General features: G+C 40.9%; 1 protein-coding gene across 2 annotated transcripts in view; it reads right to left on the bottom strand.

Annotated features, from left to right (window-relative positions):
- Window positions 1-25100, bottom strand: part of ROBO4 (roundabout guidance receptor 4) — a 72537-nt gene that overhangs the window by 9269 nt on the left and 38168 nt on the right. For both annotated transcript variants that reach the window (XM_087939007.1, XM_026718034.2), the window contains exons 13-17: window positions 22298-22437; window positions 21001-21336; window positions 18352-18465; window positions 11362-11506; window positions 3968-4207 (exon numbers count right to left, since the gene is read on the bottom strand). In XM_087939007.1, the coding sequence (XP_087795133.1) occupies window positions 3968-4207; window positions 11362-11506; window positions 18352-18465; window positions 21001-21336; window positions 22298-22437 (975 nt within the window). The remainder of the gene's footprint in view (window positions 1-3967; window positions 4208-11361; window positions 11507-18351; window positions 18466-21000; window positions 21337-22297; window positions 22438-25100) is intronic.

Raw genomic sequence — 25100 nt, 5'->3', positions numbered from 1 at the left:
GAAGAGTTAGACACAACTTAGCAACTGAACAACAGCAATAGTATTTGCATACTTCAGTCTAATTCACCGCATAATCATCTTGCCGTTCTGGTGAGGAGACCTTGCCATTCATAGTACTCCACTTACGGAGCTAGGTATGGAAGTTTTACAGAGTTCTACCTTTCTTTGACAGGTAAGTTCATTTTAAATGTAGTAGAGGAATCCATTAACAGGTAGGGGCCTTTGCTAAAGTGGAGCCTCCTGAACATTTGTCCCCAAATTCTACGTAGAAAGAAAGAGCTGCCGGCCCTTTTCATTCTGACCTAGCAGGTCTTCTGCTTCTAGATGCCAGATCTAACAAAAATCCCTCAAAATCCAAGTTAAAAGTTTTAAACATTGTTGGGTGTTTCAGTTATCCAGGGAGGCATTTGCATGGCAACGAAATCCACTCCTCCCCCTGCCTTACCAATCTATATGTATGAATAACCGTCTGCTGTTTTTTTCACCACTCCATAACCACAGCTCAGATCTAAGGGATGGGAAACATTTTGCCACCAGCCCTGAATGCAATGGCCTCCAGATCAAACGCTGCACTCAACCCACATCCTGCCCAAAAGTTTTCAGAAATAGCAGTCTAGCATTAAAAGAAGGTGTGGCAAATGCTCCAGAAAGCCCACCTCAGAGGTGAGAGGAACCACAAGGACTTCTAAGACTGAAGCTATCCTCGTGGACACAAAGGGGCAAACAAGATGGTGCAGACTTGTTTAATCTGCCTGTGTTGTGTCTCAGTACTTGGCCTGTGGAATTCTTCAAGGCTTTAGGGTGAGAGACCAAGCCACCGTTTTTTGTAATATTTGTAATAAGAATAATATGTTAATAAAGTATTAACTTTCTTATCTACCAGTTGTATTTTTGGAGATTCTAGGTCGTAATGTAGTAAGGTAATTTAATGTAAAATGAGCTCTGAGCATGGTTCATCAAGTACCCGCCTTTTTTGTGGGTGCTCTGGACCTTCTATTCCAAATGGATTGCACACATCCAGTGTAGAAAGAACACTTAGCACAAGAACTCTAACCAACTCTGGCTTCATAATTGCATGGACTTCAGAACTCTGTTACTTCTAAATCCAGTTCTGCCTACATGGATACTTTCAGATGGTGGTATCTGCTTCATCTTGTACCTTCATAAACAGGCAGACGAGTCCAAAAGATTATCTCTGAAGTTTCCATCATCCATGAGAAATTCATTAAAGCAGCCCATTTCTTACAACTGTGTAGAAGTCAGTTGTAAACTGCATGGCAGTGTTTCTTAACCACGGCAACTTGAAGAGATGTGGATTTCAAGTCCCAGAATTCCCTAACCAGCATGCTTTGACTGGGGAATTCTGGGAGTTGAAGTTCACACCTCTTAACACTGCCAAGATTGAAAAACACTGTTCTATGGGTGGGAGATAGAGTGGGTAATCACAAAGACAATAACTAATAATAAGTCTTCTAGTAAGTGTAGTTCTCTTAACTTGCAGGGGCAGTAGCAAAACACTGAAATGTGTGTTTTGCAATAAAGCCAAGTTAGGCATCTGCATAGTTTTTGAATGCTTAGGCTACAACTTTAACAAGATTTTTTTTTTATCTCTCACAGAAATCACTTAGTTTCTCCCTGTAGAAGGCAGAGTTTTAAATTTGTCAAAACTAAAATAATCCTGCCACTTCAGTCACAAAAGAAGTATACTAGTACATTTTTCCATGCCTCAAGAGGAGATGTGGCTTGGAACTGGAAGGCAATGTCACTGGCACCCAGAACCAGCTGAAGATTTTTAAACATTGCCGAAAACATTCAGTTGGCTGCCTAGGCTTTAAAAAGAGCTGTAATTATCTCAGTGGAGTCACTGTGCTTCCCATAAAATCTGCTACTTCGTGTCCCAGCCCCAGTTACCAAAGTGTAAGGAGTCAGCCTTATGGAACAAGCTGTCCTCAAACCACCAAAGCAGCAGTTATGGGACATTTGTTTTAGCAGTTGACAGTCCATGATACTTTGGAGGTCTTTGTATCTTCATGGAGTCTTGCCTGTCTACAAGACAAAACCCCAAAAATGCTTTTTCAAAAGGCAGTTGGACTTCCCTTGTTTTTGCTGGAAAACATTTCACTTCTCATCCAAGAAGCTTCTTCAGTTCTGACTGAATAGTGGAGAATGAAATATTCCTTGCAATCATCTGGTCATTAGCATTCTTTCTAAGAGTTGTTGAGGCCACTTGGAGGTTTATTTGTGCTCTCAGGATCACCTGAATAGTGCAAATGGGTGTGGAATCTTCTTGAAACTGCTGAAAGGACAGTGTTGTAAACACTCATATTTATAGCCATGACCTGTATGACTGAGAATCTCCATAGACATACAAAGCGAAGAGAATGAGGCATAGAATCAGACTGGGATGTGGCCAATATTCACAGATAATCCTGAAGCCACAAGACCGGATGTGGCCACTTCTGCATTCTTTTGTTGTGAAAATTGAAATGGGAGCAAAAAAGTTTTTGCTATACAGTTCCATTCTTTTTTTTATCATAACTAGTCCAAGGAAACCTCCTTGAAATGGACATGGGCAATGAATATTAAGAATTAGTGCACCAACTATAGATCTTGAGTCAATTCATGCTCATTCCTAGGATGACTCTGGACTATTAATTTCTCTTTCAGTTTATTTATATTTTGCAAGATTATTGCATGAACGTTATGCTGAGCTGGGTGATAGCATATCATTGATGTAGGTTGATCTCAGAAAAGTGGATCTGGCCTAATGTACATAGACAAGAGATCAAGAAGAAATCTCAGTGTTGTAGGCTAGAATGTGCCCATAAAACCACCAGTGACGGCTAGTTCTCACATGGTCAAAAGTAGACAACATGATAACCCAGTCTGGTAGTTATCTGGCTATTCACAAAACAAAGAATATATGACATTTCTCTGTCCTAGAGTTGGTTTTAATCATGAGTAGGAGAAATGTTTATAATGTCTTCTTCATTTTTCTTTACTAAATCTCTTCCCATCCAGCTTGCTAGTTAGAGCTTGACTCAAATGCAACTCTGTGTTGGGAATTTTAAAGAATAACCAAGTTTTCAATTTTAGCATTCTCATTGTTTCTAATGCATGATCTCCATTTTTTTTCCTGACTATAAATACACATATTAGATGGATCTGCATGTAGGCACGTAACTAGAAATTAAAAATAACCCAAAAATGTATAGCATGCAAAAAAAAAAAAAGAGAGAACATATTGGGCAAAACAATATATTAAAATAAATCTGCCATATGCCAAGCTCTTGAAGCAAAAATAGAATGATTCAAAGTTAGGATTAGATAAAGGCTACATGGGAAGAATACTAAATCTGAAAGATGCGTCAAACTCAACGCAATGAGGGATATATCATCCAAGGAGCAATCTGTTTAGGGTCTAGGACAATTCAGCATGGCCAACTCAGCATAGCCAACTCGACGTGGCCAACTTGCCATGGCCAGCTCAATACAGGACAATTGGCCATGGGACACTAATATCAAAGAAAATGTAGAATAGAATCATTAAAGAAAGGATACAAAAGGAGGGACAAAATAAAATGTGAATGACAAAAATTAAAATATTTGAAAATTATTTTAAATATTTAAATTGAATTATTGAATTGGCCCACCACAAGTTGCCCTACTGTGAGTTGGCCATGGTGAGTTGGCTGTACCAAGTTGTCCCATTCTGGACTATTTATGCCTGTCCTCACATAAACTCATATAAACTCACATTAGATAGATAGATAGATAGATAGATAGATAGATAGATAGATAGATAGATAGATAGATAGATAGATAGATAGATAGATAGACAGATAGATGATAGATAGATATACCAAAGGAGGCTCATTCAATTTCATTGTACACATGTTGTGCATTGGCAATAAAGGTTTGAACTTGAACTCTCCTTACTGAACTTTGATGTTTGGCAGATGTTTACCTTTGACAATCAGTTTCTGTGCTGAGTTCTAAGTATTCTGCCACCTCTTCTGGGGTGAGAACTGTCTCCTGGTCATCGCTGAGAGATACAGGGTCTGAAGCTGCAGAAAGCTGGTTGTAAGGCAAGGTGGGGAAGGACTGGTTTTCATCCAGAGACTCTTTGACCGTCTTCAGAGAATCCTTGTCCAGCTGCTGGTTCATGAAGTCCTCTGGGGGATGAAGATAGCATGTACAGGAGCACCTGAGAAACAGGCAATGACCACAGATAGTAAATGACAGACAAATAATCCCTATCTTTTTAAAAATGACAAAAGAACAACTCAAAATATGAGAAAAGAGGACATTTCTCTATGCTTTTAGCTAATTTTGTTTTGGGGAGTGCACATACACATTTTGGTGCGTGTGAGTGGGAATCATAGGATTTGTAGTCTTGATTGGAGTGTACCAGAGAAAACTAATCTAGCATTTTAGAGTTCAGACTCATTCAAGTCCTCTCACTTATGAGCATCTTAGTCTTTGTGGGAAACTAAAAGGGTATTGCTGACTTTGATTTTCTAATCACAATCCTCTGGTTTCAATACCTTAAAAACCTTTGAAGATCAATTCCCTTTTCCAGCAATTGCTATAGGGTGGCTACAACTGGAATATCAGCTGCAGATTGTTAAGCACTCTCACAAAATGGCTACCAAGTGGGGAGTTGGTACACAAGAGCCTGGTAGCACAGTGGTCAAAGTGCAGTATTGCAGGCAAACTCTGCTCATAGCCTGGAATTTGATCCTGATGAGACTCAAGGTTACTCAGAAGGATGCTTCTCAGGTCATTAAAATGAGGACCCAGATTGTTGGAGGCAATATGCAAATAATGCTTTGACATTGTAAACCACCCAGAGAGTGCTATAAAGCTCTAGGGAGCAGTTATATAAGCCTTAATGCTATTGCGAACATGGCCTATTAGGAAAGACTCATGTACCATTTACGCCTGTTACCCCATAAACTCTTCTTACTGAACTTTGAACTTTGTACCAAAAGATACACTGGTTAGGATACGCCTAATGCTAAAGATCTTCCTGCCTCAGTACATAACTTAATTGTCTCTTTTTTGTTAGACAAGTAGAGAGATTTGCAGATGAAGCCCAGGGTAGGCTTTCATTTCCACCAGTTTTGCTTTCTATACATCCAGCAAGGGGACCAAGAACATTCTTGGAAATGGGAGCAATGTTTGAGGCTAGCAGGTAAGGAACCTGGGAGGCCCAGAGAGAAGCTACTGGCACCCAAGAGTTCCATTTGCCTCTCCTGATTCCATGGCATCAGTACTAGCAACTTAGAAATGTGAAAAAAAAATCCCACCCTCTTTCTTCTCCTTAGGGGCAGCACGAAGGTTCAGTGGTTAAGATGCTGGTTTTGTCAGCTGGAAAGTCAACTGCCCAGATTCAAGACCTGAGCACTGCATGATGGGGGGAGCTCCCGTTACTTGCCTCAGCTTCTGCCAACCTAGCAGTTCGAAAGCATGCAAATGCGCATAGATAAATAGATAACACTTTGGTGGGAAGGTAACAGAGCTCCATGATGTCATGCTGGCAACAGGACCCCAGAAATGTCTTTGGGCAGTGCTGGCTCAACAGCCTTGAAATAGAGATGAGCACTGCCCCCTAGAGACAGCAATGGCTAGTAAAATCTGCAGGGATTCCTTTACCTTTTCTCCTCCCCAACAGATCAAGCTAGGTAGCAAGTCCCTGACAGTGAAGCCAGCCTGTCATTCTCACCTCCTTGGCCCAATTACACATTTCTAGCAGATTTCCTGAACTGAAGATCTTTCTTTTACAACTCTGCCAGAAGCTGTGAGTGATTTCAGAACCGGAAGCATGCCCATTTCTACATCAGGAGTGAAGCTGTCCCTCAGCCCTTCTCTCTACCTCTTCCTACCCCCAAAGAGCAGGCAAAGTTAGCAACAGCCATTGTCACTTGCATGTCAGTACATTGTGCCTGTCACCTTACACAAACCTGAAACGAGCACCTTAAAAAATAGCATTCCTGTGTGAACTTCAGTTCAGTATCCCCTAAAAGCTTCCAGGTGTTGCTACTGTTATTCTCAAAGAACTGAAAATGATACTTTCTCATGTATGTGTTTCATTTACATTGTTAGGAATAGATCTCAGAACTAGAATAGAATAAAGTAGAGTAGAGTAGAATAGAACGGAACGGAACAGAACAGAACAGAACAGAACAGAACAGAACAGAATAGAATAGAATAGAATAGAATAGAATAGAATAGAATAGAATAGTTGGAAGGGATCTTGGAGGTCTTCTAGTCCAACCCCACTGCTCAGGCAGGAAATCCTATAGCGTTTCAGACAAATGGCTGTCCATCTTTCTTAAAAACTTCCAGTGTTGGAGCATCCACAACTTCTGAAGGCAAGTTGTTCCACTGATTAATTGTTCTAACTGTCAGGAAATTTCTCCTTAGTTCTAGGTTGGTTCCAGGGGGTGGGATTCTTCCGGTTCAGACCGGTCCTATAGAACCGGTTGTTATGATTCTGCGCAGTTCGGAGAACTGGCAAATCATGCCCCTGGCTGGCCCCACCCCTCTCCACCTGCCCCTCCCTGCCCTGTTAGTCCTTATCATGCATGCCCAACATCGCTGACTGTGTTCTTCCCCGCCCAGTCACTCCTTAAGGTATTTCCCTCCCTCCTGACGATCAGCTGCTCCTATGATCAGCTATGCTGGGATTCCCCTTGCTTACTTACTGCTTCGCCCAGGCGCCTTCCCTGAGGCCCAGGAAGGCAAAAAATGGAAGGGGGCACAGCAACCCACACCCACCCTCCATTTTTTGCCTTCCCAGGGCCCAGGGAAGCTTCCTGGGAGCAAAAACCGCCCCCTCCTGTGCCTCGGGGGAGCCTCCTGGAGGGATGTTTTTGCTCCCAGAAGGCTTCTCGGGGGCCCTGAAGGCCCCAAAATGGAGCGCAGGGGTGTGCTGTGTGCCCCCCATGCTCATTTTTTTTCCTTCCCGAGTCCCAGGGGAGTTTTCTGGGAGCAAAAACACCCCCCAAGGAGGCTTCCCTAGGCACAGGAATCCCACCCCTGGCTGGTTCTCTCCTTGATTAGTTTCAAAGTCAGCATAATAATGGGCCGAGATAGTGAAGTTCCTTCAGGCAGCACAGACACTATCAGGTTGCTGTTATTATCTAGAAGTCATCCACTTGTTCTAACAAATATCAAAACAAATATCAAAACAAAACAAATATCCCACTTAGTTGAGCAAGCACGCTAGATAGCACAACACCCACTCAAATTTCAGCTACAGCTGCCAACTTACATTCCAACGGACATCACACAGATATCCACTCAACAAGACAATTCTTGGAGGGAATTAAAATGAGGCTGCTTTGTCCTTAAGACATCTCTCTCTGCTCAAGCCCATCCCTGGATATTTGTTGCTTGTCTTGAGTTGAGCAACATTATATGGATGCTTCTATTGGATTTTATGTAATGGCTTAACTCCTATTTTATATTCTTACTTGGTACATCAGAAAGGATTTATTCTAACCATAAGTGACTTAGAAAGATTTTTAAATCAATAAATAAAAAGCATTTCCTCTCTGCTAAAAAACACTGCAGTGTCAGAAAACCAAAGGAGAAAGGGCAGGGTCACTAAGGGGAAGCAGTATGTTCCCTTCTAACATCTTCTAGACAGTTTGAGAGAAAGAAGCAATCAAAATAGGCTGTGATATTTATTTGATTTATATTGCCGTCTATTTGCCCATGGTGACTCGAGGTGGCTTACACAGTGTAAAATCATATTTAAAATAAAAAATAAAAATGAAAAATAATAAGAGGTAAAAAAAAGAATCAAATAAATTAGTAAAGTACAATTGAACAAAATTTGGGAAAACAGAAAAGCAAAATAAAACAAAAACAAAAACAAAAACCAACTCCCATCCCCCACCCCGATGACAGCGGATCATACAAGCCATTTGATGGGCTCCATCCCTCTCTGGGTTCCCCAGGCCCGCTGGCAAAACCAGGTCTTCAGTGCCTTTCAGAATAGTATTAAGGAGGGGGCCATTCTAATCTCTGGGGGAATGATGTTCCAGAGAGATGGAGCCACCACAGAGAAGGCCCTTCTTCTAGGTCCCACCAGGTATATCTCCTGTTATGTCTGTTCGTGTACTGTTTCTGTATATTAGAAGTTTAGTTTTTAAGTTCTTATATCCAATGCTACCCAAATTCCTAAGATTATGTGTTACCGAGTAGGAAAAAAAAATTAAAAAGAAATCCCATCATTCAATCTATCTTATAACAGAATAACAGAGTTGGAAGGGACCTTGGAGATCTTCTAGCCCATCCCCCTTAATAATACTTGTATCTATTAGAGTAGACAGTCATAGCTTTAGTTTGGCAAGATTCTGCCATTAGAAGTAGACTAATAAAAGATTGGAGTTGATAGGGTTTTACTGTTGTCTTTGGTTTTGGGCCTGGTAACTTTATTCTAAAGTTACATTAAAAGAATTTTGCAAGTCTGAAAGTACAAATCTTCTTCGGTCTCCTTTACATACTGATAAACTAGGGAGAGAAGGGCTGCTTCTGAATCTCCCATTCCACCCACCATGCAGCGATGGGTTTACATGTCTATGTGTTGCAATTAATAGCACAGTAGATGAAGCCTCCTATGAATTGAACTGGACTCTTGGTAATTACACGAATATGTCTAAGTGATGAAAATAAATTATGTAAAGAGGTTCAGGACTCTGTCCATTTCTCCATCTCTTTATCAGGACAATAATTCTCATGATTGATTAGAGTGAGCCCAAATCTATTGCAGGGGCAGAAAAATTGAGTTCAAGAATGGGGGGAGGAGGAGGAGGAGGAGGAGGAGGAGGAGGAGGAGGAGAAGAAGAAGAAGAAGAAGAAGAAGAAGAAGAAGAAGAAGAAGAAGAAGAAGAAGAAGAAGAAGAAGAAGAAGAAGAAGAAGAAGAAGAAGAAGAAGAGGAGGAGGAGGAGGAGGAGGAGGAGGAGGAGGAGGAGGAGGAGGAGGAGGAGGAGGAGGAGAAGAAGAAGAAGAAGAAGAAGAAGAAGAAGAAGAAGAAGAAGAAGAAGAAGAAGAAGAAGAAGAAGAAGAAGAAGAAGAAGAAGAAGAAGAAGAAGAAGAAGAAGAAGAAGAAGAAGAAGAAGAAGAAGAAGAAGGAGGAGGAGGAGGAGGAGGAGGAGGAGGGAGGAGGAGGAGGAGGAGGAGGAGGAGAAGAAAGAAAGAAAGAAAGAAAGAAAGAAAGAAAGAAAGAAAGAAAGAAGGAAGGAAGGAAGGAAGGAAGGAAGGAAGGAAGGAAGGAAAGAAAGAAAGAAAGAAAGAAAGAAAGAAAGAAAGAAAGAAAGAAAGAAAGAAAGAAAGAAAGAAATGGCCATCACATGTAAGACAGATATCATGCCTAGTAAACAGAAAAGCAAGATGTAGAATCATGTAGAATTACTCTGTTAACCTATCTAATCCTAATCAAATGTATAGACATTGAGATTCATCCATGAGCTCAGAGCTGAGTTCCATGCTCAAGCAGCCCTTTTGTCAAGCAAACATATTTTGCCCGCTGAACAGAAGGAACAAGTGTTTGATGTGAAATGAGATCTGCCCCTTTTCCTCTTATTTGAATGTTTCTGTAATCTTGGGATCATCTGAAGTGGGTGGAGATGCCAACCTTTTCTTCTCCATGACTGGAAAGAAAAGTTTGGGACGTGCACAGGAGCCTAATGTCAAAGAAAGGAGAAACCCAGGGAAATGTACTTTTTGTCACTCCTGTTACACAGACTCTACTCTGTTCTCCTTTGCAACCAAATGAATTTTCAATAGAGCAGTCAATTATTGTGTAATTGCCCATAAATTTAGAATGGCACCAAAATTATTTCATGCAAGATCCAAGGACAACGTTTTTCTCTACGTAAATGTGGGATCCAAAGGGGCAGCAAAAAAGGATGGAGTCAGCTGATATTTCACTAATGGATTGATTTACTTGCCTGGAATGATAATTGCCCATTTACTTAAATAGCTGGGCACTTGTACAGAGGCCTGCCCTGTTCAATGAGAAATGCTCCCTTCTAGCCAGGCATGGAATCATCCCATGATTTGTAGCTTTTTAAGTGCAAAATAGGGAGACAGGATAGATGGAATTCATTTCCCAACAACATTTGTTCCTGCCACCCGGAGGATCCATCATAAGGGCGCCTCTGAATAATATGCAAAGTATGTAGATTTGCCTACTTGGTGCTAGAGGAGGGAGCAGGCAATTTATTCTACTATCTGGCACAACCAGAAGATGAGTCAGCGTAAGGTGAATTCTGAGTTTTCTGCAAGGTGGCTCTCTATCAAAAGTTAGAGGAGAAGCAGAAGAAATCCTGTTCTGCAGGGGGTTAAAAGCCTATCACCATCTTGTTAATTCTCATCTGAGCTTTCTTCAAGTATCATGAGCAAAACAATTGAAGAATTGGGTCATCAGTTGTTAGCCTAACTGACTGGAAGGGGAAGTGTTTTAAAAATAATGTATTTTTAGTGCTCTTTAACAGAATTATTAACAAAATAACAAGAGTTGGAGGACTCCTGGCTCAGAGCTTGGTTGTTTGCATGTAGGTATTTCATTACCAAACTAGGGAACATCATCAGTGCTAGTGAGTGTGGGGTTTGCCCCCTGTATGTACAGTAGCTTGCACTGCCAATGTTGGTGGGTGTTATGTCCCTGGAACTTAAAGAAGTTCCCACCCAGGTCTGTTCGTGATACGGGGGCGGTTGCCCTCTCTCCCATTGGTTGGTTCTCCCCAGCAGCCAGCTATAAAAGCAGGCTGCGGGGTCCAACCAGTCGCTGATCGCTGCGAGCCAGTTCCAGGCTTGGCAAGCACGTTCAGTCCTTTATTATTCTAATAAAGTATTTGTTGCATCCATGCCCTGGTTCAGCCTCTCATTTCCCGAACTTAACAGTGGGGATGTGGGTTTCTCCGTGATTAGCTCCTCCTCCTTACCAAGGAGAAAACCATGCCCTCAACAACACTGGCAGGGCAAGCCACTGTATATTCAAAGAACTAACCCCATACTCACTAGCACTGATGATGTTTCCTACTCAGGTAATGAGACATCTACAAGTGAACCACCAACTTCAGAGACCACCAAAGATTCCATAATTTAATCTTGATCTACATATATTCATTTCTATTGATATCTTAATTGAATTCAAGGTGTTTTTTAAATATTAATTTTGGTGCTTGGTTTAAAAATGCAATCAATAATATTTAGGATCTGAAATAATCCAGTATCTCTGAGGTTTACATCCTCTTAATCTTATGTACCAGGTAGAAGGAGGGTTTGCAGAAAGAGGCTCTGAGATTAAGATAAACAATCAAAATATTTGGATCCCATCTTACTCTTGCTTGGTGCTGGAATCTTGGAGAGCTTGAGCTTGAAAACCGGGTGGAATAGGAGGAGGTGGTGGCAGTGAAGGGACGTTTTGTGAACTGCACAGTGAGAACTTGGAGGAGCTGTAAGTTTTTAGCACCTTTTTCGCCCTCCCTAAGAAGGAACATAAAGAGAGAAAACAGGTCAACAGATGGCAATTTTTCGACCATCCTTGCTTCATCCATGTTGGACAATGGCTCAAACAAATAGCTCCCTTGCTGATATCCAAATCAAAATAAATCCTTCCACTTTAGTCCCTTTAAATTATTACTATTATATCTGTGTATCATGCACCTTACCAAAATGAGCAGTGCACAATGGCTTAAAACAGTTTTTAATAGGAGTAACAATACAGAACCAATTACAATAATAACCAAAGATTGGGAAATACACAAACACACACACAAAATCATTGGATAAGCACATGAATTGCTTTGCTTCCTTCCCATTTCCAGCAAATGAGAGATGAGTCAACTTGTAGAAAGCTGCAAATATGTTTCCCTTGAAAGTCTCATTAAATAGCCATCCAAAGCCTCTCTGGGTAGATCCAATCCAGATTAGGATGCACCTTATGAATCCATCAAAGAAAGAAGAGGAGAGGTCCAAATAAACTCCAACTGAGTCTTGGACAAACTGATAGACACATCGTTTCCTGCAGCGATGGGGAAAAGATTAAAGCCATAACACTTTACAGCATTTCTCACAAGCTGATTTCTACAATTAGGTGTCTTCTGTAGAGCAGGGGTCCCCAACCACCGGGCCACGGACCGATACCGGGCCGTGGAACATTTCCTACTGGGCCGCCAGTTTGCTGGGCGCCGCCATCTTGTTTGACGAGAAAATGCTTCCGGGTGAGCTTTTCCAGTTGGAAAGCGGTGTTTGGGTCCTGAAGGAATCATTGCACCTTAGTTTCATCAAAGGGGGGGGCTTCGAACGAAACTAAGGCGTGAGGATTTTTTCAGCACCCAAGGCAAGGCGAGCCGAGCGACCGTCCCGAAGCCGTCCTGAAGTGAAGCCCATCGACAAAGGTACAAAGGAGGAGTTGATAGTGGCAGGGAGAAGCGGGGGACGGCTGGCTGGCCGGTCGCTCGGCTCGCCTTGCATTGCCTTGGTCATGCGCACTGATGCCGGTACCGGTCCACGGATCATTTTGTGATGCCGGTACTGGGCCATGGCACAAAAAAGGTTGGGGACCACTGCTGTAGAGCACAGTTCTAGAGAAGATGCCCTCTCAAGAAATGGAGCCTGTAACATAGTACAGGCTATAACTTATATGCCACTGCTTGCTTGTTTGCAGATACAGTACCTTCCTTGATTTTTTTTTTAAGCCAGAGGACTCTCACCTCAAACCAGACCTGTCACAAATCAGGCCTATGCATTATGTGTTCAACTCTGGACTTCAGCATAAAAACTGGTGCCAAACAGTTTTAAATTGAAGGAAGCATAAGAAAAGTGTGTCGTGCCTTGGGAAGATTTTCTTTGCTTGTGACATTTAGGCTGAAGTCACACATGCATTTTTAAACTGCTTTAATTAGCACTCCTACACGTCAATTAAGGTGTGTTACCACCGTTTCCAAGTTCTGTTATCCTTGTTTTAGAAGGCACCAGGAGGAGATATTTCCTTGGATATTCCACACCAGATGCTGACCACAGATGCTTCGTTACCTGCCCAGCCCACATGCAACACCCTGATGCAGTCCCCTGAGTATCTCTCAAATTGGTGTTAATTGCTGCTGTCTTCTCTGACTATTTTTCTATTGGCCACTTAAACAGACATTAGGTCATGGGAAAGCCTTGTCAGTTTTGTTGGACAAGAAAGAAGCAGGTTGATGATAGAAGTCTGCACCAATGACAATGTCTGACTCTGTTCTCCATCCATATTCGGGGAGTTTGGAGCATACTTTCAGGAACTGGAAACCATCTAAGGGATTGCCTCTCTTCTTATGAACCTGACAGGCCATTTAGACATGCAGAGGTCCCTCCAATGGTGTCCTCCTGGTCACAGGCTAATCTGTATCATATGCAGAAGAAAATGCAGAAGAAGATCTTCTCCAGTGGCCTTCCCAAATTATGGATTCTATCCTCTTGTCCTGTTGAGTGTCCTTTCCCAAGAAAAAAATAGTCTCGTAGATCTTCTGAGGAAATACATTTATGAATACAAGCCTGAGACATTTCCTTAGCTGGCTTATCAGCAGAAGGCAATGAAATTTAAAATATGTTAAATGGCGTGTGTCAAGCCAGTCTTTCGGGAAAGCAACCAGTATTAAAACAGCAATTTGGTTCATTCTGCTGCTTCTGGATGAGCTTTTGATTTGGCACCAGATTACTCAAAGAAGCCATTTCCTCTCTTGCTGGCTGTCCTTGGAACTCATCAACAGAGACCCTTTTAATCTGCTCATTGCATTGGTGGGTCAGTAAAAGAGTGGGTCACCCTTTTTGTAATGGCCCCTAAGGTGCATTTGGGGAGGATTCACCCGTTTTGTTTTAGCTTTTCAACAAAATTCTGAAGATTCTATCATTCTTGTTGATTTAGGAACCGTTCATTTTATCACACAATTATCCTGAGGGACTCTTTGGATCTTACCCTTAAATGCATCTTAAACATAATTTGGATTTGTCATTGTCTTCTTCATGGATGGACGGATGGATGGATAGATGGACAAATAGATATATTTACTTTCCAATCTGTAGCTGAGAGAGTGACTAGCCCAAAGTCACCCAGTTGGCTTCCATGCCTAGGGTGGGATGAGAACTGGGTCTCTCCACTCCCAGTCCAGTATCTTAACCATTAACCACACTGCCCACAATATGAAGTAGTACATTTCAAGTTTTATTGCTTGATTGTCCTGGAAATATAAACTTTCATCAGGGCACTGGAGTGTTCTAAGAACACACATAATACAAACCAGCATCACAACCATTTGTACAGCTTTTTGTGAGTCACATCATTAAATCTTTTCTCCCAGAAAGTCCAACTTGGCCAGATTGGCTATTCATTGCAGACACTACTTCATGAATACTGAGAAGGATCTCAGGATGGGCACAGGATACTTGGGAAAGGTGTAGTGGAGACCTTGTACATAGATTACAAGGAAAATCCTCATCAGCAGTAATGCTGGTGCCTCATTAAGCATTTGAATGGGCTTCTGAGGGGCCTCTTGGTTGGAGAGTCAGCTTGTCGGCTCAAGGCTCATCTGGCAGTTGAGAATCCCATAATAAAGCAATGGCAGCAAAGCACAGAAGTACACAAGGAATTGCATATATTTAGCACAGAGCAGACTATATAAACACACTGTTCAAATAGTATCTAATAGTCTTACCTTTAGTTTTAGAGCTCTTTAAAGCTGAACTATTGAGAATTGGGCCAGTATTTAAACAACAGAGTTCAACAAACATTAAAGAGGAAGACACCTTGATTCTTTGCAAGCATACAAGTTTTGCATTTTAGATCTATTCAATAATTCCATGGATTTTTTCTTTCCTGTTCTTTTTATTTTGCTGTAGGTAGAAAAGTAAAGCCTTCCTTCCTTCCTTCCTTCCTTCCTTCCTTCCTTCCTTCCTTCCTTCCTTCCTTCCTATCTATCTGGAGAACTAATTCTCATGGATGGCCTACAAAACATTGGCACTTATTTATGAACTTCTTGAGGGATATAGGTAGATGTCATGTACAATTAACTACCTATCATTCTTACCTGTCATATTGACTTTCTACACTTTCATTGAATGAGCATCGTTCTTGAAGACTTTTTTTCAATCAGCAGAAGGTGGCAATAAGGATGGATGGATGGATGGACGGATGGGATGGATGGATGGACGGACGGGAGGGAGGGAAGGAAGGAAGGAAGGAAGGAAGGAAGGAAGGAAGGAAGGAAGGAAGGAAGGAAGGAAGTCAGTCCTTAATCATCTTGCAACAATAAAATAGCACAAAAACTGATAATGAGGTAAAAGAATAGAAACTGCTATTCACATATGCTGTCAAAGACTCACATATTCACATATGCTATCAAAGACTCAGAGGGAAAAAAAAGTTGTTTGCGGCAGTCCAGAATTAGCCATTAAGTAAAATAAACATAAGCTTAGGGCACTTGGAAGAAAGGCACCACAGAGATTAGCTTTCTTGTCCTTAATTTTTTGTTTCACTGCAATGCTCAACTTCAGTTTTCAGCAATTATTGAGGGATAATAAATCACAATAGAAAAAGCAGCTTCTCTACAAGCAAAATCATAAGGTGATATGGTAATCAAGCATCCAGGGTACCAGAATAAATAAAAGCATTTGATGAGCCTGAGTTTAAAATGATTTCTCCCTCCTCCCCTTACCTCCAAAAGAAAAATTAAAGAGAAAAAAAAAACCTCTACCATCCCTCTCTATTAAAATATTTCCAGCTGAATCTAAGATGACCCTCCTGTTGAAAAAAAGAATTTGTGGGGGAAAGCTGAGGTTTCGCTGGATATCCAGTGATACTCTGCTGCTCTCTACTGGAATAGAGAGAGAGAGAGAGATGGGATCAGCTTAGATAATGAAGCCAATAAGCAGAACGCTTACAAAAACAAGAAATGAGATGGCATTATTTTAAAAGTCTACCAAACCAATCCCACCACCATATTTTTACCTGGACTGGCCAACAGCTTTGCATATTTTCAGAATTTTAAATCAGACGGCAAAGCACTAAAGCCAGGGATGACAGTAGGAAAAATAGAAGTGTGCCAAATATGACTTTTCTTACAATGTTTTATTTTTCCCTCTTAAATTTTGTTTGTCCCATGTACACATCTGTTAACATTTTTTAAAGTTTCATTTTGAAATAGTTATTGTTTTATATCCTGCCTTTATTATTTTTTTAATGAGCAATTTAAGATGTAGAATATATCTAACACTCCTCCTTCCTCCTATTTCCCCCACAACAATTAGCCTATCAGGTGAGTTGGCTTGAGAGAGAGTGACTGGGCCAGGGCCACCCAGCCAGCCTTTTTGTGTAAGGCAAGACTAGAACTCACAGTCTCCTGATGATTGGGTCAGAGTCACCCAGCTCGCTTTCTTGCCAATGGCAGTCCAGAACTCCTGATTATTGCCCAGTTGGCTTTAATGGCTAAGGTGAACTAGAACTCATATTCTTCCAGTTTATACCCTGATGTCTTAATCACTAGACCAAGCTTTCATGCATATATGCATTTTCTTACCTCATACTCATGCACACACATAAAATACACACCCCAAATCTCTAGAACAAAGCATTATTCAATGTTGTTAAAACTAATATCAGTTACTCAGTAACTTAGAAATAAAGTTAACTGCTAAAATATAGCATATAATATAATATACTATAATATAATATGCTATAATAAATATAATATGCTATAATATAATATGCTATGCTATACTATACTATAATAAATATAATAATATAATATAATATGCTATAATATACTATGCTATGCTATGCTGTGCTATGCTATACTATACTATACTATACTATACTATACTATACTATACTATACTATACTATACTATATTATACTATAATAAATACAATAATATAATATGCTATAATATACTATAATATGCTATAATATAATATGCTATACTATACTATATTATAATATACCATAATATACAAAATATCCTATCCTATCCTATCCTACCCTATCCTATCATAATATAGGTTGTGGTACATCATCTTGCAATATCAAGGGATTTTTAGAAGAAGAAGAAGAAGAAGAAGAAGAAGAAGAAGAAGAAGAAGAAGAAGAAGAAGAAGAAGAAGAAGAAGAAGAAGAAGAAGAAGAAGAAGAAGAAGAAGAAGAAAGAAGAAGAAGAAGAAGAAGAAGAAGAAGAAGAAGAAGAAGAAGAAGAAGAAGAAGAAGAAGAAGAAGAAGAAGAAGAAGAAGAAGAAGAAGAAGAAGAAGAAGAAGAAGAAGAAGAAGAAGAAGAAGAAGAAGAAGAAGAAGAAGAAGAAGCCTTTTCTTTTAAGTTAGAAAACTGCACTGCCAGAATTAGGGAAACTATTTGGAAAGATAGTTGGGCTTCAGTTTTCATATTGGTTCCCTAACTAAAACTTGGTTAGTGGCTCTGTTGCACCAGTCAGAAGTAGGGCTCATTGCACTGGCCTTCTCATTGAGTAGCTTCTCTCTGACAAGATGTAACAAGTAGTCTTTCCCCCAGTAACCGGCTTGCATCTGGAATATAAATTTCCTTCCATTTTTCCAGTCGGTGTATGTGAAAATGAAACATTGAAGACAATATTAAGGGCATGTCAAACTTTCTCTTTGAGCAGATTGGTTTCTGAAATTCTAACTGCTTCTCTTCTCTCCTATTTGCCTCCACAGCTAGGCTTGTGATATTAAAAAGGATGTCATTCTTTTAGCAGATGGAAAGATGTGACAGAAAGGGAATAAGTAATTGCATGTGAACACAAAGATGACAAAAACTCGGCATGGCCAGACAAAATTACATCTGTTGGGATCTAAGTGGTTAAAGAGATATCACCTGGAACTAAATGCCTAATTATGTCCCTAAGCAGCAGAGGACAATCGCATGAGCTAAAGACAGAGGTGGTATTCAGACAGTTCTGACCAGTTCTGGAGAACCGGTAGCAGAAATTTTGAGTAGTTCGGAGAACCGGTAAATCCCACCTCTGACTGGCCCCGCCCCCATCTATTCTCTGCCTCCCAAGTCCCAGCTGATTGGCTGGGTCTTCTTTTGTTGCCCTGCACAGGAGAATGGAGCTGGAAAGCAGGTTAGTGGGGTGGGGAGGGAATGGAGATTTTACAATATCCTTCCCCTGCCATGACCACCAAGCCAGGACCACAGAACCAGTAGTAAAAAAAATTTGAATCCCACCACTGGCTAAAGACTACGTTAAATGCACTGTTCTCAGTCCCCAACATCCAGTCTAACAAAATATCTACAACTGATTGGTTCTTTGCCCCAGACCATGAGGCAAAAGTTTCTTCTCCTACCGTTGACTCTTCGGTGCTTTCCAGAACTGACAACACTGCTTGGGCTACTATGGTTACTCCAATCTGCTGAGAATCCTGATGGGGACATGGGTGTGCTGTGCACCTGTTGCAGCTCTGAAAGAGAAAGAGATATATGTGATCGTATGTGCCTGTCAGATCAATCTGAATTCATGCTGTTACAATGATCAGCCATTGGTCAACCTAGGAAGATCCAGATGCCGAAGTTATTACTTGTCCAGGAAGATACTCCAAGTTATAAATCTGAAGGATCTGATGAAACTGCTGCCCATGAAACTGAAGATTTGGGGTCCACACCTGGTGACAGTCAGCACTTTGCAGTGAGAGGAGCCTGAGCTATTTCACTCAAATTGCATATGGTCCACAATGAAGTGAAAATAGTTGGGCAGCCTAAACAGCCCTTACAAACATATTCCTTCCAAATGTCAGATGGTATGCATTTCAAGATCCTACCAAAGTATTACGGAGATTTTGAGCATAAAACATGGGAAATCATATCTATGCAAACACGTAAGTAAATGCATTTACTCTTATGGGTCCTACATATGCACAAATCTTATTTCCTTGGATTCATAAAACCACAGCTGGTGGTAGAGATGACTATGAAGGCCAAAGCTGTAACAGGCACTCCAGATAGGGATGCTCTTTGAGCTGCCAAGTTAATTTCCAAGTAACTCAGCCCTTGCTGTGTCCTTAACAGAGTGGATGCGTTGCTCTGCATCGCTCCTGGCAATTAGCAGCTGCAGCAAGCAAATGAGGCTTTCTATTACATTCCATAAAAGCCATGGCATTAAAGCTGTACCTGAACTTTGGAGATAATTCAATTAAGTCCCCTTGCAAAGAGGAAGTGGGGGGAGAGGTGCTACAACCGAGGAGAACTCATTTTTTTTCTCATCTCCTGGCTACCTGCAGGAATTCTCTTGACATTTAGATCAGTGCCCTTATTTCTTTTCATGGTCTTGTGGGTGAAGTCAACAATCAGTGAAGACATCCCTGACTTTTTGAGTTGCACAAGACTTCTCACAGACTCATAACTGTTGCAAGAAGTGAAAGGACAGGAAGCAGGTAATAAGGACTCCATTTCCACAATGGGGAGATGTATAATGTATGGGCATTCCTGCCACGAAGATCCATATTGGCACCCAAAGCTTTTTCACTTGTTTGAAACTTGGTAGCTCAGGTAATTAAGTTGCAGATGTTATTAGCTTATTTGGGGCAGTAAAAGAGAAGAGAAAGAGTGCAAAGAGCTCCCAAAGGGATTGAAAATGGCTGATTAGTGCAATGCAATGCAAAGTCACACACATTTGAGAGAGAGAAAACTCAATTTCAGATGCATACTAATAGAATCTAAGATGGCAACAGTGATTGGCCACCAAAGAGAGCTATGGTGTAGAAGTAAATGCAGATGACAATCCAATACATAGCCTTGGTGGTGGTGGGAAACAGGTCAATTTCACTCTAGGAATCCTTAAGAAGGAAATTGAGATGAGAACTAACATAGCAATGGCCTTCTATAATACTATGACAAGATTGCAGCTGGAATGACATTTCTGGTCATTACACCTCAAAAAGTAGAAACTGACAGAATACAGAAGACCATTAAAGTTTATTTGGGGCTATAGCAGGTCTTCTACGAGGAAATACTTGTGGTGATCTGGGGTGTGGCACAAAGGCAACATAGTCAAATAAGCCAGAAGAGTCCCTTTAATACCTCTAACTTTGCCCCCAATGTCCAGGTTACCTTCGGCTGGAGAAAAAACTCTCCCAAGCAGAGTCTTTAAGTGGAGGAAATTCAGTCCGAAAACAAAGTACATGCAAACTGTAAATAAAAATCCACACAAACCATGCTGCAGCAATTAACTTGACAGGGCAGGATACGGAATTGCAGATTTGAAAGGCCAACAAAACACATACAGTTGGGAAGACTCCAGAAACCCAGATAAGCCTCTATAATAACAGATAACTCACAATTTGCTTCCAACAACTTTGCTGTGTGTAGCTTCCCTTTTTAAACACTGTGCTCCCAGCTGTGGCTAATGAAGCCATGCAACTCACATGCAACCCCATAAGCCATGCAACTCACATTGTTCCCTTCTCTGCTCTTCCCTGTGTGCCCTAGGATGAAGAGGGAGTGGCCCTGAGCCTTGCTCTGAATTCCCTCTGCCTTGCTCTATCTCTTCCCTGCTCTGCCCAGCTGGACTTTGCCCTTCCCCAGTTTCTTCCACAGCCAATGGAGCCACACTCCCACTCTCTGTCAGCTTCTCAGTCTCCCCCTCCAAATAAGATTCCGACAGGGGCAGGACAATACTGTAGCATTAAGTCTCTAGGTTAAAAATGGCATTACCTGTATATAAAACCCTACATGACATGAAAAGATGGAGAGAGAGAGAGAGAGATGTTTTAGAATTTTGAATCATCTCTTGAATCTCAACTTCCAAGATTTGGACTGCTTTTTTTTAAAGTTTATTCATTTGCGGAATTGCATATTGCTTCCATCATTATAGTTTATAAAGGTAGTGATGGATATCAATTTTGGTTTCTTTCAAGGAAGCTTTTGACAAAGATTTATCAGTAGTCAGAAACTGCTTTAGACACGTGTCAGTTATTTGGAGAATGGACTTTTTGCCTTACCCTTTTTGTCATATTTGGCCCAGAATCCTCTGATGGTACGATTTGGGGAGAGGGAGCCAACTGTCTTCCATGGCCCTTGTTGTGTTCTTCCTTGGCCACTAGCCCGATCAGTCCTCAGGTTCTGGCTGCCATGAGACATGAGCTCACCAGCTTGTGTTAGTTCCATACTTTGTAGGTTAGGATTGGAAAGGTATGGCAAAGAACTGTAGAAGGTCTTGAGATCTTTTGCTGGAAGGTTCGTGCAAAAAGCTCCATATGGGCTACTATTGCTGCTATCAGGCACCAAAGGAACAATCTGGATTCGTGACCCTTGACTCTGCCTATCAAAGGACACTGCTGTGGGGATGAGGACACAAAAGGCAAAAAGAGATGCATGTGATTTTCTGACTTTACAGTAGTTAACAACTATTTGGCAGGATTGGTAAAGTCCAATCCATACTGTACAAGGCATACACAAAAAGAGAAGAAGGCCAAAGAACACAGGGTAGACCCAGGAAAAGATGGAGAAACAACATCAAAGAAACACTATAGCAACTTCAATTAACAATGATTGAGGCTGCCAGAAGAGCAAGAACCAGAATTTTGTATCTCCCTTGATACCAGGAGGAGGAGGAGGAGGAGGAGGAGGAGGAGGAGGAGGAGAAGAAGAAGAAGAAGAAGAAGAAGAAGAAGAAGAAGAAGAAGAAGAAGAAGAAGAAGAAGAAGAAGAAGAAGAAGAAGAAGAAGAAGAAGAAGAAGAAGAAGAAGAAGAAGAAGAAGAAGAAGAAGAAGAAGACATTAAAATATATTTGCTTCATGTAAATATTGTTTATTTTCTTGAAAACCATATATCAATTTATTCATTTTTATAGGAAGGTGCTGGTGCAAAAGGAGTCACAGAATGCGCATGTCCCACCTCTTCCATCTCCTTTTTGGAGAAAGGATCTCCTACCTCCACTTTGAGGGATTATGCAAGAAAAAGAAGATACTTTTCTTACACCCTGGACAACATCCAGCCCATAGAGGGTAGCATGCTGGAAGAAAGCCCAGGGCTTTTGCAAGGTTTAGCTCCCCAGTCCTGTTCTAGATTCAGACGTATTTTGCATGGAGTGTTGTATAAAAGAATTATCCAAGTAACATAAAAGGTAATTGCCTTGCACACTAAATCTATGACTGGTTTCATGCAGCTTTTCTTGAATTTTGTATCCACATTCTTTGATTTTATCTGGACCTCCATAAACTACCCCACAAAGTGCAATATAATAAAGATAGAAATAAGACTTTCAACTTGGCCATGAATGAAGAAGAAAATGTATACTAGATTTGTGGAATTCTTGGCTGTCTTTGGATTCCATCCACAGAAGTTGGCTACTAAGGCTGCTGCTGGTACTGTAATTCTTGGAACCAGATGTGGATTTCCATGTATCTGAAAGCCAAGGAGAATCACCGGCGTCTACCCTGCAGACAAGGGGAAAACATATATAACTTAATTTACATGGTTCAGGGTGACAGCTTTGAGAGTTATTTCTTGCCCAACCAAAGGAAAATAAGCTAACATCAAATCTTCCTGCTACCCAAATAAGAGACAGATGTAAACCAGGCTTCCTATCCCAAAGAAACAACTGTCCATCAGGTTGAATAGCAGGGGAGAAGAAACATACACAAAAATTCAACAATAGTTTTACTATAAGCAGGAAAGACATTGACAAACATTTATGTTTCCTTTCTTATTCATCCTCTTGTCAACTTCTCTTTTGCAGGCTAGATAAAAACAAATAAACATTTAAGGGGCCTATATAAAGAAGAATACTTAATAGAAGAAAAAGGGATAAATTGCCTAAAGAAAGCCGATCTCCTGAGAATATCGGAAGAAGAAAAAAGTTTATTGAATGGAAGAATAAATCTCGAAGAAGTGACATGGGCAAAAAATAAACAAAAATAATAATAAGGCGGCAGGCCCAGACAGACTTCCTGCCGAATTATATAAAATTCAACAAGAATTATTAGGCAACAGATTGCCTAATTTAACCCTATTTAATGAAGTTTTGGACAAGGCAAAAATTCTGCAATCGTGGAAGGAAGCAATGATTACGATTATCCCAAAAGAAAAAAATGATCAAACAAACATAGGAAACTATAGGCCAATATATTAAATGTGGATTATAAAATCTTTGTAACCATAATAGCTGAAAGACTCAAAAAAATATTAAACAAATTTATTTATACAAATCGAAATGGCTTCCTCCCATACAGACATCTTAGGAACAATGTAAGGACAATTTTAGACATCATAGAGTATTATGAAGATCAGAGTGGAGAACAGGTAGCACCAGGGGTGGGATTCAGTTTTTTTTGTAGAAAGGTGTCTATTTTTTCCTGCTTTTTATTTATTTCCTAACACCAGTTCCTTTTGCAGCCCACTCGGTTTTTCTTACGTCCTTCAGAAGGACTCACACTCCATGATCACCCCTTGTGTTCCCAAATCCAGCCGGTCACGGCTCATATTTGAGCTAGCAGCTGTCTGGGGTGCGGCTGGCAATCACGGAGGAGGTGAGGTCCTGCTGTTTCCACAGAGGAAACCCACAACCACACACCTGGTACACTCACGCTTCCACTCCCCTCACTAGTAAGATTATAAATTTGAAGCGGTACTCACCTGCTTTCAAGCAGCTGTTGAGCAGAAAAGCCCAAGGACTCCCTTTACTACCCTATACCTTCCGGGCTGGGTCTGTGGATGTTGTCCCTGGACAAAGAAGGTCCATGCCAGCTGGGTTTGGATCCGCAGGCCCGGTCTGGTGGCAGGGTTGTCTGGAAAACCTTTGTGGTCGCCAATTGTAGAAAGGTGTCAAAATGTCTTTCTTCCGAGGATTCGATTTTCCTGCTGGGAGAGCTCCGGCGCAAGGATATGGACAACTGCTTGAAAGCTGGATCTTTTTATTTTTCAGGAAGGTGGTAGACAGCAAGAAGTCTGTGTTCCTGGGCTAGCTAGCTTCTTATGGTAAGTCCCTGGTTTTTTATACCCTTTTCTCCCTTTGTGAGTTGATTTTGTGTGAATGTTTGTATTTGTGCTTAATGTGTCAAATCCTGTTTGAGTTTGTCTTTATTCCTGCCGGAGGGCAAACTCTGCGGGGTGTGGAAGGCAAACTCCATGGGGTGGTTAGATTGTATTATCAGTTTTTTTCCTAATCTCTTTTAGCTTTATAATGTTTTTTTCATATTTGTCTTGTGGCAATCTGCTGTCTGTCTCTTTTGTAATTTATATTTTTTGTGTCTTTTGTCTGTTTGTTTTGCTTATTTGGTATGTCCTGTGTTCGTAAGGGTTTCCTTTTCTTATTTGTCTAGTTTTCTTAATTACTTAGGCTTTTGTCTATAGGGATTCTTTAATACCTTTTATTTGATTCCTTTTCCTATGTAAGTTTGTTTTATGGCTGGCCTGATATTCCCCTTTGGCTTTTCCTGTTTGAGTGACACTACTGTCTTCGTGAAGTTCCCTTTTCATATTTTAACAACCGGTTCTGTGGGCGTGGCTTAGTTGGTGGGCTTGGTGGCTTGGTGGTCATGTGACTAGGTGGGCATGGCCAACTCGACATCACTCATATCAAGGGGCGCTTCTCCTTGCCTGGCCTCTCATGACAGTGGGGATGCTGCAATGGTCATAAGTATGAAAAATGGTCATAAGTCACTTTTTTCAGTGCCATTGTAACTTTGTATGGTCACTAAATGAGTTGTTCTAAGTCAAGGATTACCTGTACAAAATTACAAAAAGCTTCTTTGCTTGCAAAAAGCTGCCCTGAATATCAATCATTAGATTAAAAATACCTGCAAGCCAGAGTTACAAATCAGGCAGGGTGCCAGAGCACCTTGAGGAATGAAAATAGTTAAAATGCAGTGATAACTATCAAGCAGCCATCTCTTGTTCATAAAGTGAAACCCTTTAGCGGAGAGGTCATTTAAGCTCTCTAGAAAAAGCATACCCAGAAAAAGCAATCCTTACATCAATTTGCATCACTTAAAACTGGTCTCACTCACCTTACAAGATATCCTAAGGAAATCATCCAGATTTAAGGAAAGGTCACATGCCCCCCAGAAAGGCAATAAAAAATCAGTGCCAACCTTGCATC

This window comes from Pseudonaja textilis, chromosome 9 (genome assembly GCF_049901715.1).
Source record: "Pseudonaja textilis isolate UNSWEBS1 chromosome 9, rPseTex1.2, whole genome shotgun sequence".
NCBI classification, from domain to species: domain Eukaryota; kingdom Metazoa; phylum Chordata; class Lepidosauria; order Squamata; family Elapidae; genus Pseudonaja; species Pseudonaja textilis.
The sequence above is the reverse complement of the archived record's forward strand: the minus strand, read 5'-3'. Positions and strand labels throughout refer to the sequence as shown.